At 50.7% G+C, this 12,770-nt stretch overlaps 5 protein-coding genes across 5 annotated transcripts; 2 read left to right on the top strand and 3 right to left on the bottom strand.

Annotated features, from left to right (window-relative positions):
* The first annotated feature begins 197 nt into the window (after positions 1–197).
* LAESUDRAFT_815455 (MFS general substrate transporter) lies at positions 198–3,683 on the top strand. Its single transcript, XM_040914688.1, has 26 exons — positions 198–259; positions 306–726; positions 781–873; positions 928–952; positions 1,004–1,032; positions 1,085–1,093; positions 1,145–1,216; positions 1,264–1,297; positions 1,348–1,441; positions 1,499–1,593; positions 1,648–1,692; positions 1,748–1,796; positions 1,847–1,912; positions 2,002–2,117; positions 2,178–2,223; positions 2,283–2,293; positions 2,343–2,383; positions 2,446–2,540; positions 2,599–2,663; positions 2,722–2,783; positions 2,846–2,867; positions 2,923–2,995; positions 3,054–3,117; positions 3,176–3,205; positions 3,266–3,312; positions 3,372–3,683. The coding sequence occupies exons 2-26, from the start codon at positions 674–676 to the stop codon at positions 3,554–3,556; spliced, it is 1,521 nt and encodes a 506-aa protein (XP_040759997.1). The 5' UTR covers positions 198–259; positions 306–673; the 3' UTR covers positions 3,557–3,683.
* Positions 3,684–4,227: 544 nt separating this feature from the next.
* LAESUDRAFT_730441 (uncharacterized protein) lies at positions 4,228–4,994 on the bottom strand. The gene is made up of 4 exons (XM_040909831.1): positions 4,978–4,994; positions 4,874–4,925; positions 4,757–4,791; positions 4,228–4,703 (listed from the first exon to the last, which is right to left on the bottom strand). Exons 1-4 carry the CDS (start codon positions 4,980–4,982, stop codon positions 4,343–4,345), a joined length of 453 nt encoding a protein of 150 aa, XP_040759996.1. The 5' UTR covers positions 4,983–4,994; the 3' UTR covers positions 4,228–4,342.
* A 2,044-nt stretch (positions 4,995–7,038) lies between these two features.
* On the top strand, positions 7,039–7,888 carry LAESUDRAFT_433325 (uncharacterized protein). The gene is made up of 2 exons (XM_040902448.1): positions 7,039–7,106; positions 7,171–7,888. The coding sequence occupies exon 2, from the start codon at positions 7,234–7,236 to the stop codon at positions 7,699–7,701; it is 468 nt and encodes a 155-aa protein (XP_040759995.1). The 5' UTR covers positions 7,039–7,106; positions 7,171–7,233; the 3' UTR covers positions 7,702–7,888.
* Positions 7,874–8,498, bottom strand: LAESUDRAFT_433201 (uncharacterized protein). The gene is made up of 4 exons (XM_040902447.1): positions 8,292–8,498; positions 8,181–8,224; positions 8,067–8,132; positions 7,874–8,011 (listed from the first exon to the last, which is right to left on the bottom strand). The coding sequence occupies exons 1-3, from the start codon at positions 8,456–8,458 to the stop codon at positions 8,104–8,106; spliced, it is 240 nt and encodes a 79-aa protein (XP_040759994.1). The 5' UTR covers positions 8,459–8,498; the 3' UTR covers positions 7,874–8,011; positions 8,067–8,103.
* A 951-nt stretch (positions 8,499–9,449) lies between these two features.
* Positions 9,450–12,304, bottom strand: LAESUDRAFT_730437 (Galactokinase). The gene is made up of 11 exons (XM_040909830.1): positions 11,972–12,304; positions 11,824–11,910; positions 11,444–11,762; positions 11,262–11,368; positions 11,092–11,204; positions 11,013–11,028; positions 10,772–10,935; positions 10,347–10,694; positions 10,006–10,266; positions 9,791–9,949; positions 9,450–9,724 (listed from the first exon to the last, which is right to left on the bottom strand). Exons 1-11 carry the CDS (start codon positions 12,049–12,051, stop codon positions 9,705–9,707), a joined length of 1,674 nt encoding a protein of 557 aa, XP_040759993.1. The 5' UTR covers positions 12,052–12,304; the 3' UTR covers positions 9,450–9,704.
* Positions 12,305–12,770: the final 466 nt, after the last annotated feature.

The following is a 12,770-nucleotide window of genomic DNA, read 5'->3' as shown; positions in this document are numbered from 1 at the left end:
CGTAACGCGAGCTCCTGCGTCATGGGGGAGGGATGCGAACGTTAGGTACGCGTCGCGCGATCTGCCAATCATCAACGTAGATCGACAATGGACTCTCGGTGATTGCCGCGGGGCATTATCGATTATCATTCGCGTTCCAACGATCCTCATTCGTCCATTGAATATCGAGTTTCGTTCGTTCATTCGTTCAAGCTCAAGCCCAGTCATTGACCGCTGACGCCTGCGGACTAGGCTGAAAAGGTAACCTGACAGTCGCGGGGTACGATACATAATGTTGACAATGATATCGGCTGAAATTCTGCTAGATCGCACCGTAGCATCATCCCATCAGTGAATGTTGCTATTCGGAGCCGTGCGGCCGCCCGGCTCACTTCATTTAACATTCCTCTGGCGTGCTCAGGTCTTCTTGCTCCCGTGACTACCACGATGACCGTTCCTGTGTGCGGGGAGCTGCGGATTCCAGGAACAGAGAGACGTCACCTTATATTCGTGGTCTAGCTCGCCGTTTCTTCCGTATCTCTGCGATGGTGACATTGCAACTCGAAATGGCCCTCCGTCGCGTTTTGGGCCAATGATTGATCCCGCGCTTCATAAGATATGTGCACGATAGCAATGGAGCTCAGTCGCGCCCGCTTGGTCGTCCTCCTCCGTCGTGTCTCCCAGTCCAGCCGAGATGGTCGCCGACATCAAGAGAGCTGAGCCTCGGGGACTGAAGCACCTCATATGGTGCGTCACAAGCGATAAATTGTCTCGCGGGTCGCTGATCAATGCTTCACTTAGGGACACATGGGAGAAGCCTCCCGAAGAAAGGCGATTCCTTGCTAGGCTTGACGCGTGCCTGCTGACCTATGCGGCGCTGTCGTACTTCAGCAAATGAGTATTCGCGTCCTTGATGTTCGATTCTGATTAACATTCTATATGCTTCACGTACCTCGATCAGCAGAACATCACGGTAAATATAGCACAGTCAGAGCCCCTTCTTTCGTGCTCACGATCATCCTAGAATGCATATGTGTCAGGGATGAAAGAAGAGTGTGTTTATTCATTCATCACTGTATTTTATCGTACTGACTGTATATCATAGACTCGGCTTGTATGTGCTGTCACCGCCTCTCCGGTGTTTCTAAGTTAACGATCGCATCAGACATGGCAATGAGCTCAACTACATCACCACCGCTTGGACATGCGGATATGTGATCGGCCAAATCCCCTCCAAGTGCGAGCATCCCTGTCATTCTCCGTCCTGAGCTGATACTGTCTCAGCATCCTGATCACAAGAATCCGTCCATCGATATGGGTCAGTTAATTCTTTTTGTTCATGCCAGGCTGCTGAGCCTGATCTCATAGATCCCCGTGATGGAGGTGATCTGGAGTGTCTTGACGATGACCTTAGCCTCCGCCAAGAACTTTACCCACCTGGTTGTTATTCGCTTCTTTGTCGGTGAGACATGGATCACCCCCGTCATCAATAATATTGCTGACATCGGGGCGTGGCCAGGTCTCGCGGAGTCCACATTCTATCCCTCTATGCAATATGTAGTCGGGAGCTGGTATAAGCCTGACGAGCTCGGAAAGCGGGCGTGCATCTTCCATGTAAGAGTCTGATGCCGTTATCTGCATCATTGTGGTTAACTAATTCTCTGATAGACTGCCAGCGCGATCGGTCCGATGATTAGCGGGTTTCTTCAAACGGTAGGCAGCCAGCGCTCGGCTTACAGTCGGTTGGACTTGACTCGGTGCAATATAGGGCGCCTACGACGGCCTCAATGGCAGATTTGGTCTTGCGGGCTGGAAGTGTGAGCTATGGGAGAAACGTTATGTTTGATCGCGTCTGATTGAGAAATAGGGCTGTTCATTATTGACGGGATCATTACCATCCCTATCGCTCTTTTCGGTTTTATCGTAATGCCTGGTGCGTCCTCCACGCGGTTAAAGCTTGTTACAAATTTTTCTCTGATAAGATAATTGCATACTGCGCTCCTGCGAATTCCACTAGGATAGACTTGCCTTCCAACACGTCGCCGTCATTCATCTATTCGAAGGAGCAAATAGAATTAGCGCAACGCAGAATGGAGGAAGTTGGCAGAAGGCCACCGGCTCGCTTCACGAAGCGCAAGGTACGTGGTAGTGCCTTTATGTTCATCACCCAAGCTGGGCTGACTTGACGTGTTCTGTAGGTGCTGGGGTTTTTCAAGACGTGGCATCTCTATTTGCTGACTCTTCGTGAGTACTGGCTTATTACGTTTAGTTGAGCCGGCCTGACAATTGACGTGTCCGGATAGTATATATCCTGGTGCGTATCAATGGTGCTAACTGGCTGGGTGCTCTAATGCCTGCTTCAGTTCAACAACGGTGGCAATCCGTCATCCTCGATGATATTCTGGTTCGTTTTCACATTACTGTTTTATCGTAGATTACTTAAGTTATGGAACGCCCCTCCACTAGGCTCAAGAGTTTCAACACGTCTGAACGTACTGTCTACACTATCGCCCAAATCAATACGTATCCGTTGCCGATATATGGCGTGCAGGTCGTGACAAGTGAGTTTCCTAAGATTAGTTGTCTGACATATCTTGGTGCTCACAATGAATGATACAGCTCTCGCCTGGGCCTGGTGGTCGGATGCTGTCAGAGCGAGGTGGCCGCCGATGGTCGTGGCAGGTGTGAGTAACAACCCCCATACACATGCGTGATGAATGACCTCATATATTCTATGGAAAGTTATGGAACATGGTGGTGTGCATCGTGCTCGCCGCTAGTCCTGTGTATCAGCACATCACAAGGTCCGTACGACGGTGTCTCACTTCGCCCTCCTCACTGACGGTATGATTGAATCGGTATGTAGGCGATGGGTTTTCTACTACATGGTGGGTGAAAAGGTTCTGGATTGACATGCTTCCGCAGCTAATCATCTCGGCGCAGACGTTGGTAACTGGGGGCCTGTCTGGCCTGATCCTATCGTGGGCGAACGAGCTCACCGGGCATGACAGCGAGAGTACGCATAGCGACATAATTCTTCCGTGCGTGCACACTGATGAATGTGTGTTTGCCAGAACGCGCATTCGTGGTTGCTTGCTGCAATACCTTTGCCTACGTCGTGCAGACGTGGTTCCCAACGTGAGTGATGCTAGGTCCCTCTTATCGAGACAGCAATGTAATAACGTGAATCATTCAGCGTGCTGTTTCCTCAGGTGGAACAACCACGGTATGTCAAAAAAAACCCCGTAGATCCCCTTATCGTCTTGCTAACACCGTTAACCGCCAGTGTGCTGAAAGGTAACATCGCCACAGCTTGCGTGAACTTCGCTATGGGTACGTCACTCACTAGATTCGCGTTTCTTTCAATGCAGTTCGCTTACGCTCAGAACCAGTCTGCACCGCTCTCCTCGTCCTCTTCCTATCACGCCGCGACGCAAAACGGGCCGCAGCGCGGGAAATACAAAGCGAAACCGATGATGGGAAGGAAGACGACGAGAACGTCAAGATCGACAAAGTTGATGATCCGGGGGTGGAGGTGGAAGAACTAGAATCTGGAGCCGTGGCAAGAAACCTATAGACTGTCATTAACACATCTTTTATATCGAGTAGCTCGAATGGCTGGTGCATACAGATGGAAAGCGACCAAGGGAGATGTATGACCTTGTTCGCTTGTACGTTCGTCGTTAAACATCGGTGAACAAGCTCTCACCTGAGAATCGGCTCTGCTCTCTGGTTGCCAATTGCGTCGTAAGCCCCTCCTTTCCCCTCCTCCTTTGACGGGCCCAGATCAGACAGCGACCGTGCCATCTCAGGCGAGAAAATGCAGCGCGACATACTCGACTCTCAACGCGTAGACCTCTATCATTTCCCACGCAGCGGGTATGTGCAGGCGCAGATCCGTCCCAAAGTTTCTACACACTTGAATATCATGTATACCACGATCTCTCATACAAAAAACATTTACCTGAGCGACGTGATCCATCCATCACTGATCAAGTCCAAAGAGTACTTCGAGATCAATTGGAGTACATTAGTACCTCATTCCTCGAGCTTCTGCTGTGTACTGCAGCATGGGACAAGCGGCTCATAGCAACACGGGTAGTTGAAAAAGAAAAATATTACGCGAGATCTATTGTGTGACTGTATCTGCTGAGATTCGCTGTGAAGCCCTGCGACAAAGCTTCAGAATCGTACGGAGCAAAGATAAAGTACGCAGAGGGAACTCTGCATAAAAGATCTACGAAATGCATCTGGATGAGACGGAGCGTACGAGAACTGACACCACTATGCTACTTACAAAAAGCAGGCAAACGTGCAATCACTGTGAATATAGCAGCTCGGCTTGGAGATCCGTTCTCTCCCCTCACACATCGTTCTCCCAATCCGACAGAGTCTCTTCCTCGACATCGTCCACCCCCTCTTCCTCATTCACGTCCTGAGGAGCATCACCGGCAGTAACAACAATCTCCGTCGTCATGCTTCGCGGTTCTGCAATAATTTGATCATGTTCAATAGACTCTTGCGAGTGGGAGCGATCGCTCTCCGGGGCTTGTTCGGTGCTGCTTAGGACGTTCAATCCGAGTGACATGTTTTCGACGTCTGCTTGTGTCTGGACGCCACGCTGCGACCGGACGAAAGAGGGCGTTTGTGACTGCTCTCCGCGTGTGGAGTGTGCTGCAGCTCGGACATTGAGGAGGACACGAGAAATCAGGACCGGAGTGAGTCTGTAAATCGTTAATGTGTCGCTGGTAGGGAAAACATGAGAGAATTGCTTCACGAATATTGCAAATCAGTGATCACAAATTCAGCGCTCTGCCATATGCATAGTCATGTGTGGCAGAATGGTTAGTATCTTGCGGAAGATATGGCCTGGGTGGATAGAACATGCACTTACGACATTCAGGAAGGCCAGCCCAGTTCCAAGTAAGCTCAATAGTAGTATTGCTCTAAATAATATGCGTCAGGCATTGCTAAATTGTCTTCTATTCCATTTCTCACGTCATTTGAATTGTACCTGTAGAATTGTGGACGCGGATGTGAGTTGAGCTCAGAGGTCCATGTCATTGTCTTATAGCCGTACCATCTCTAAGCACTAGTGCTGCAAGCGACGAATTCCTCGTAGACAGGATGTCAGTGGTGGCTGGTCTATGGTGGACATATAGCTTGCGCCAGAGAATTGCGAGCGTCATGATGGTGGCAGTCATAGTACAGGCTTCATTGGCTATCACCACTACGGCGGGATTGTCAGAGAAGTGTAGAGGAAAGTGTTCTTCAATTCAGACTCACATCTATTAAGAAACAGATTAGCAAGTACGGATTTATTAATGATACCAGCCTACACACCTTTTAGCGATATCTTGCGCCAAACTTGAAGTGTAGGACGCATAGCATATGGTTGTCCTAGGCAACACGACCACAGAATATGATAATTGGATGAATTCTTCTCGTGAATTCGTCGTAGGTCATTCAAGAATATGTCCCAATAAGAAGGAAGCGTACCGACGTAGACACTCGTAACTACGTTGAAGACCGTGATCAACATGAGGAACATAACAGGTCGTCGGTCTCCACCTGTCACGGCATATACTCGTAACATTGCAACCACTTCGCTACATTTTGAGCTGTGATAGTTTATCGTGAAGCATGCTGGCCTACCCTGTGAGATTATTGAACTGAGTATGAGAACCAGACTGCTCGTCACGATGTTTGCCATACAACTATAAGATAATAACTGTCAGACACGAATAAATATGACAACAAGGAACAAATTACCTCTACAATGTCAATAAACCTGAGATATGTATATCCAATCAAGGTGATATTAAACAGCATACCGTTACTGTATAAAAGTTCATGAAGGACCAAACAGAAATGCTAGCATACGCCAGTGCAAGCATCCGATTGGCAAAGAACAGGCATGCAGAGAATGATCGCCCGCCCCAGAACAGCTGTACATCCTGACCGATTGTTATGACATGGTCGAAAAATATGAGTACTGTTTGAATGGAAATCATCAATGGTCAGCCAGTAATAAGCGAGAAATGTCCGACTGGCCTGCGCCGGCGATAAGAGCACAGTTTTCTGGAAAGCTGATAGTATCTCTTTCAATGCAGTACATCTCAACTATCTGAAGAGACGCACTTTTCTTCCGCTAGAGTGATTGCTTCAGATGCGGTGGTAGACATGTCTAAGTAGAGAGATCGGAGTGTGGATTATGATGAAGCAGTGGTTAACAGTGGGCCTCTTTATAAGCCTGTATTTCATCATGACATAAATGCTTCATCGCCCGCTGGCACAAACTGTTCATCCGCATCCGCAAAGCGGGCAGTGGCTCACTAAATGAGCATGGTCAGAGCTTTCCTAGCCTCAAACCCGGTCAAAGTCTGATCACTGGCTGGCAGGAGACGCGCCTGTGGCGTGGCAGTCGAGTCCAAACGTCAACTGCTCTGCACAGGCCACGCGTCCTGAAGGCAACTCTGATCTGTCGTGATCTTACCCGGGGTTCTTGCGAATACTGTGGGAGGCATTCTTATGGCAATGTCTGCCGTCAGCGGCGATGAACTGGTCTCCCAGGAAAGCCTTTTTACTGTCTGGCTGATCTGTGCTTGTTGGGTGCTCCAACGCTGGTCGGGACGTGATCTTGTAGTAGTAGAGTTCGACCTCCAACAAGGACGCTCCTTTGGACTTTGCTTTACTAACTTCGTCGTGGCATCTGAAATGGACCCCGTACTCGCACCCGCATTACAATGCATGGAACCCTGACTGTCGAGAGCCTGGCCTGCAGGCTATGCTCGTTGTTGATCTGCGGCCAGCCTGCTGTTGTCACGAACACCGCAACAAACTTAGCCCCATAGCCGGACATTTGCGCTTCCTGATTCTGCATCTTCTCCCTTTCCTTACGCGGCGGAAGCTCGTGCGTCGGATGCATGCATGGATTGACAGGACGCAAATGGCACAAGAAATTGTCATCTAGAGAAGACTGGCTAATTCGATAAATGACATGAAAACTCGGTACCCATCCTATTCATTCTGATTCTGGTTGGTCACTGGATCTTCAGCTTGATCATCAGCAGGTTTACACTCTTTGAGGACCTGAATCTCTCTTGTAGCTTCGTTTTATCATGCACGTACGTTCAAACAAGGCACCAGATTCTAGCTATCTGTGACCACCACGGGCTGATCTTTCCCTAGTGTCGATCACCTCGTCTTGGCCACGGATGACTTGGACGTCACGTTTGCAGTGGGAAAACGGCGATGCGGTTGCACTCGAATCCCGCTCGTGCTATGTTACTTGGGCGGCACGACATATTGTGCTCTAAGACGGCAATACGACGGACCTCAACGGCTCTGCCCCATTCGAGGCTCGACTCGGAAATTGTGCATCAGCGCCCATTCCACGCGGCCTTCATGCAAGACGGCGTCAGAGGAGCGATTCCTAAGCATCATGATCTTACTGCTTCATATACTGTCTCGAACTGCGGTTCATGTTCGATCTCACCTCACTTGGTCGCACTTCTGATGTCTGCATGGCCTCGTTTTCTCGGTATACCTGCGGTTGCTTTCAACGTGCCGATGGTAACCAGCACCATAGGCGAAGTGCGCAGGGAGCTCACTTCGATGAAACCTCGCATCTCCCCGTTGTGTCTTGATCATCCAGTCGCATCGCCACCATCAGAACGCTCTAGTCTCCGTGAAACTTGCATGGTCGCGAAGAGCCGGTGAGCTTCTTCATCATGGGTGGGGCGTCCTTTTTTGTCATAGAGTCTCTTTGACGTTGGGACTGTCTAGTCAATATAATATGCTGGTAAACCTTGAGGCATCCTGTGTATGCTGCTTCCCATCGTAAACTAGATCATGCAGTGGAAACGGCTCTCGCCACGAGAGCGCTTCCTATAGCCTCAACACGGGGATGCTTCCCCCGACAGTGTTCTTGCAGCATCGGATAAGCGGCTCATAGCATACAAAGCCGTTCCATAATAGATTTATAGAGACAAGTCTGCGTGTCGTGACATTTACCAACTTGAGTGGTCCTCTCAGGAAAACGAAGCGTAAGGCACGTCATAGCAGGCACACAGGAAAATACTGACAGGTACCATCAAGAGCGGCATTTAAAGGAGAAACATGTTACGTGAGATCTGTAGTGCGACGTGTGTCTGCTGAGGTTAGCTATGAAGCCTTGTGACGAGGCTTGAATCGCTAACGGCCAAATTGTACGGAGCAAAGAGAGAAAAACGCAGAAGGATTGCTGCATAGAAGATCTGCAAAACGCAGCCGGATGAGACGGAGCGTACGAAGGCTGACGTGCCACTCACAAATAGCGAGCAAACTTGCAATCATTGTAAATCCGACAGCATGGCTCGGACACCGATTCTCTCCCCTTACTCGTCGTCCTCCCCATCCGACTGCGTTTCTTCCTCGACATCGTCCATCCCGTCTCCCTCATCCACGTTTTTCTGAGCAATGTCAACGATAGCAACATTGTCTGCCATTCTGTGCGGTTCTGCAATGCCTTGATCGTGTTCAATACAGTCTTGCGATTGCGAGCGATCGCTCTCTGGGACTTGTTCAGTGTTGCTGAGAATGTTCAATTCGAATGACATATTTTCGACGTCGGCTTGTGTCTAGGGCCCACACCGCGACGGGACGAAAGAGGGCGTTTAGGACTGCTCTCCACGTGTAGACCGCGCTGCGTATCGGACGTTGAGGAAAACACGAAAAATCAGGAAAACACGAGAAATCACGACGGCAGCGAGTCTGTAAAACCGTCAGTATGTCATTGTAGAGAAAACGTAAGAGGATTGCTTCACGAGGATCCCAAATAAGCGACAATAAAACGAGTACTCCGCCATATTCAGAGTCATTTACGGCAGAGTGGTTAGCATCTTGCAGAATATATGATTTGGGTGGAAAAGCCACGTACTTACGAAGTTTACGAATCCCAATAGTGACAGTCTGTGATAAGTTCAGCAGTAGTAATGCTCTAAATATTATGCTTCAGACGTTTTCAAATTGTTTCCGGCTCCACTTCACTATGAATACGTTATTTAATGATTCACGATCTTCCGATATAGTTCGCTTACACTCAGGACCAGTCTGCACAGCTCTCCTTGTCCTCTTCCTATCAAGCCGCGATGCAAAACGAGTCGCAGCGTGGGAAATGCAAAGCGACACCGATGACGGGAAGGAAGACGACGAAAATGTCAAGATCGACAAGATTGATGATCCGGGGGTGGAGGTGGAAGCATAGAACCTGGAGACGTGAAAAGAAACCTATAGACTGTCATTACTACACCTTTTATATCGAGTAGCAGGTGTATACAGGCGAAAATCGGCCAAGCGAGATGTATGATCTTGTTAGGTTGTATGCCATCGTTACGCAGCAAAATATCAGGAACACGCCCTCACCTGAGAATCAATCGCGCTGTTTGGTTGCTACTTGCATGGAAACTTCCTTTGACAGGCCCGTTACTGAGGGTGAAGCAATGACCGTGCTATCTCTGGCGAGTGAATTGTCAGCGTGACATCCTCGACTCCCAACGCGTAGGCCGCTATTATTTAGCATGCAGCAGGTATGTGCAGGCGCAGAACCATCCCAAACTTTTTGCACACTTGAATATCATGTATACCATGATCTCTCATGCAGGAAACGTCTTCAGCGACGTGATGCATGCTTCGCTGATTACATCCATAGAGTACTTCGAGGTCAACTGGGATGCATTACTACCTCATTCCTCGAGCTTGAGAACTACACATGTCGATGAGCACACTCCTGAAACGCAACCAAATTCCACAAGAGTAGAAGAACACTTACCACAGGCCCCGCTGCTGGGCTTCGTCGCAAAGATCACCTGCTTGAGTGCCTCCTCGTCCAGATTCTGGTATGGCGGATACGCCGCCTTCATCTTCTGGATGAACTCCTCAACCTGGTTCTCCGCGACAAGCGACACGGTACATCCTCCCCAGCCAGCGCCTGCCAAACCGCAACGACATCAGAAGTGCCGCCAGACTATAGCAAGATTCGCGCACCAGTTATCCTACTCCCATATGCCCCCGCGTCCTTCGCGATCCGCACGAGCTCGTCCACCTCGGGACACGAATTCTCGCACAGAGTCGATGCGCTGCGGTGCGATGCGTCCATCAGCGCGCCGAGCTCTATCAATGTGCTCTCCGGCAGGGGCGACGGCGCGTCTGCTGCGCGCAGGCAGATCTCTCGGAACTGCAGCACGCGTAGTGCCTCCTCGAATACGTGCTTCGTGCGCTTGTATAGCTGGAAATGCGTAGCCTCGACTGTCGATGGGCGTGAGCCAGGATGAAGTGAGGATGGTTAGTGAGTGAGGGAGACATGGGACATGGACCCCGAGACGTACCATCGACCCACGATAGATACACCTCCTGGAATGCGGCCTCTCCCAATCCACTCATATCAATCATCTCCTCCATCGTCACACCCAGCTGCTCCTCTCTCTCTCCCACCTGTACTTTCCGAGGTCTCAACCTCTCTACCTCAGGTAAAACCTTCTCCAGACCTTTCTTGAGCTGCTCGGTATCCAATAGAGTCGGGTGTCCCTTGGCTTCCTCGAACCCGAGCCACCGCCCGAGCACCTCGCGAAGCGTTGGTCGTTCGGTGGGTGCGACCGAGATGCCGAGCAAATAGGCGAGAACGCGAGCGGCGACGAGCGTCTCGACAACGCGGAGGTTGTAGCGAGTTTTCGCGCCTTTCCCAATGATGAACAGCGAGTAGTGAACATGACGATGAATCGCAACCGGAATCAGTAACGAGGGTGAAACCCACCGACGACCTTGTCGCTGACTACGAGCGAGTTCGCGCAGACGAATACGGCTCGTGGGAGCGAACGCGATGTTGGCAACAGGACGGGTTCCGCGTTAAGAGCGGGAAAGAAGGTGATGTAAAGCGCGGAAGCGGATGTCGACATCACCGAGGCAGCCTGGTCCATCCTAATGAGAAAATGGAGTCAAAGTTCAGCAAAAGTGCGCATATAGTCAGGCTGCGAGAGGGCTGAAAGAATACGCACCCTCCGCTGTTCACACCTTCCACGTTTACCGAGGTCAACAAGGCAGCGTATTATGTAGAGCAGTGATCACTGAACGCACCGACGCGTTTCTCATTCTCCATGGCCATCTCGACCAGCTGACCCTTCGTCAATCCGCCGAGCTTGTTGTTCACCGCGAGGAAGGCGAGTGTGGAGGCAACAACCATAGCTGCACTATCAAGCCAGTCCGACTAAGACAATATAAAACCAGCGGGCGCGCAATTGACATACCTGGATGAGAGCCCAGAGCCGGAAGGGACGGAGCCAGTGACAAGGAGGTCAATGGGGACCGGATGTGCCTCTCCCCCGGATGGAGAGAAGAAGCGATTCAACACGCCCTAGACCGGCCAACACGGCGGTCAATACCTAATTCACAGATCCAAACCCCAAGGAAACACCATAGGAGCACTCACATAGTATCCCGCCTTGACATAGCTCTCCCACCGCAACTCCTTCTTATCAATCTCGAGAAACCACTCCTGCGCACGCACCGCACCCGCAGCCTCGCGCTGCTCTGCTTCGGTGGGTAGCGGCGCATGCCGTAGCATAGGTGTGAAGCTCTGTGGGACATAGCGCTGATCGAGGTTCTGCGCGGAAACAGCGCCGGGTGGGGAGTTAGAGCTCGAGAGTGTAGTAGTGGTTCTGGAGGGCCCGCAAGCGATTAGGATGTCGTGCTCGATGGCAGCGGGAAGGACGCCAAAGAAGACGTAGTCGATGTGGTCCCCAATCAGGCTGGATTACGAAGCGTGTCCACAGAGATGAGCTTCATACATGATCTGATCTGATCACGTACTTGACACGGCCAGGAGCACGAGCGATGTATGCTGGTTTCCTTCCAAAGCGCTTCTCAAACTCCTCGACTACACCGTTCCACCGTACGCTGTGCTCGCATCAACCACTTATTTGCTCATATCTTTGAGACCCCATGTTCAACGACGTACCTCTGTACAACGGCAGTCTGGAGGTCTCCGAGGACATCATTAAGGGTGGTATATACCGGGATGGGTAGCTCGGCGGCCATCGTGCTTCCGGCTATAGGCTATTCAAGCAGTTCGGGACAGGCGAAGAGTGCGTTCGAGATGCAGTTGAGAAAGAAGATGAGAAATGAGGTCGACGTCGGTGAGGGGTGGATATGCCCTTCATCCGGCACAAATCATTATGAGCTCAGAGCATCCACGCGCCGGGCCGGAGCGGGCTAGGAGCATGTTGGAGGAAGCCTCGCGCTGTGCTGATGTTCGAGGTTTGTTCGGGACGTCTGTACGACCCTAGTGCACCCGTTGTAAAGTCTGAATGCGTTGTGCCAACAAGTAGACAGGCAGAGACGAAGGCTCGCGGGTCGTTGAGCAGAAACCGCGGAAGGGAAGTGCTGACTCGAGCGCCTACGCCAGGCCACGCCACAGACGCGTCCCCCGCCATCCTCGCTCACTGCTGCGTGCTGCAGACCTGATCCACTGGCAGTCTGAATGATATCTCCATCAGTTTTGATGATGAATTGTGACATGCATCTCCCCAGCAATGAGACCCTACAGAGAGAGAAAGACACGCCATCTTCTCGTGGTCTCAAGTATGCGTCACCAGCAGCAGCAATCTCACCGACATCTCTCACATCATATGCACATGCCTACGTCAATATGTGTTCTCTTTGCTGTTCAATGCTGGATTTTTGATCACGACTTGAAGCTTTGAAGTCTCACTCATCATCCCATGTATCTTTTGCTATCTCCGCCGCTGCCTTCATGA

This window comes from Laetiporus sulphureus (genome assembly GCF_001632365.1).
Source record: "Laetiporus sulphureus 93-53 unplaced genomic scaffold LAESUscaffold_50, whole genome shotgun sequence".
Lineage (NCBI taxonomy): Eukaryota > Fungi > Basidiomycota > Agaricomycetes > Polyporales > Laetiporaceae > Laetiporus > Laetiporus sulphureus.
This window is presented reverse-complemented; position numbering and strand designations above follow the sequence as displayed.

Excerpts from the sequence above, each read along its gene's own strand:
- LAESUDRAFT_433325 (XM_040902448.1), top strand. The coding sequence starts at position 7,234 with ATGCGGTTGCACTCGAATCCCGCTCGTGCTATGTTACTTGGGCGGCAC.
- LAESUDRAFT_730437 (XM_040909830.1), bottom strand. The coding sequence starts at position 12,051 with ATGGCCGCCGAGCTACCCATCCCGGTATATACCACCCTTAATGATGTC. Across the intron at positions 11,205-11,261 it reads GGCTCTGGGCTCTCATCCAG|TGCAGCTATGGTTGTTGCCT; the intron begins GTATGTCAATTG and ends CTGGCTTGATAG. Across the intron at positions 10,267-10,346 it reads GTATCTATCGTGGGTCGATG|TCGAGGCTACGCATTTCCAG; the intron begins GTACGTCTCGGG and ends GCCCATCGACAG.
- LAESUDRAFT_815455 (XM_040914688.1), top strand. The coding sequence starts at position 674 with ATGGTCGCCGACATCAAGAGAGCTGAGCCTCGGGGACTGAAGCACCTC. Across the intron at positions 874-927 it reads GCGCTGTCGTACTTCAGCAA|GTACCTCGATCAGCAGAACA; the intron begins ATGAGTATTCGC and ends TATATGCTTCAC. Across the intron at positions 2,868-2,922 it reads GATGGGTTTTCTACTACATG|ACGTTGGTAACTGGGGGCCT; the intron begins GTGGGTGAAAAG and ends ATCTCGGCGCAG.
- LAESUDRAFT_433201 (XM_040902447.1), bottom strand. The coding sequence starts at position 8,458 with ATGTTGCTATCGTTGACATTGCTCAGAAAAACGTGGATGAGGGAGACG. Across the intron at positions 8,225-8,291 it reads TGCAAGTTTGCTCGCTATTT|CAATCCTTCTGCGTTTTTCT; the intron begins GTGAGTGGCACG and ends TCTTCTATGCAG. Across the intron at positions 8,133-8,180 it reads TTGCTCCGTACAATTTGGCC|ACACACGTCGCACTACAGAT; the intron begins GTTAGCGATTCA and ends TAACCTCAGCAG.
- LAESUDRAFT_730441 (XM_040909831.1), bottom strand. Across the intron at positions 4,792-4,873 it reads GGCTGGCCTTCCTGAATGTC|AGCGCTGAATTTGTGATCAC; the intron begins GTAAGTGCATGT and ends TGCATATGGCAG. Across the intron at positions 4,704-4,756 it reads ATCACTGATTTGCAATATTC|ACTCACTCCGGTCCTGATTT; the intron begins GTGAAGCAATTC and ends AACGATTTACAG.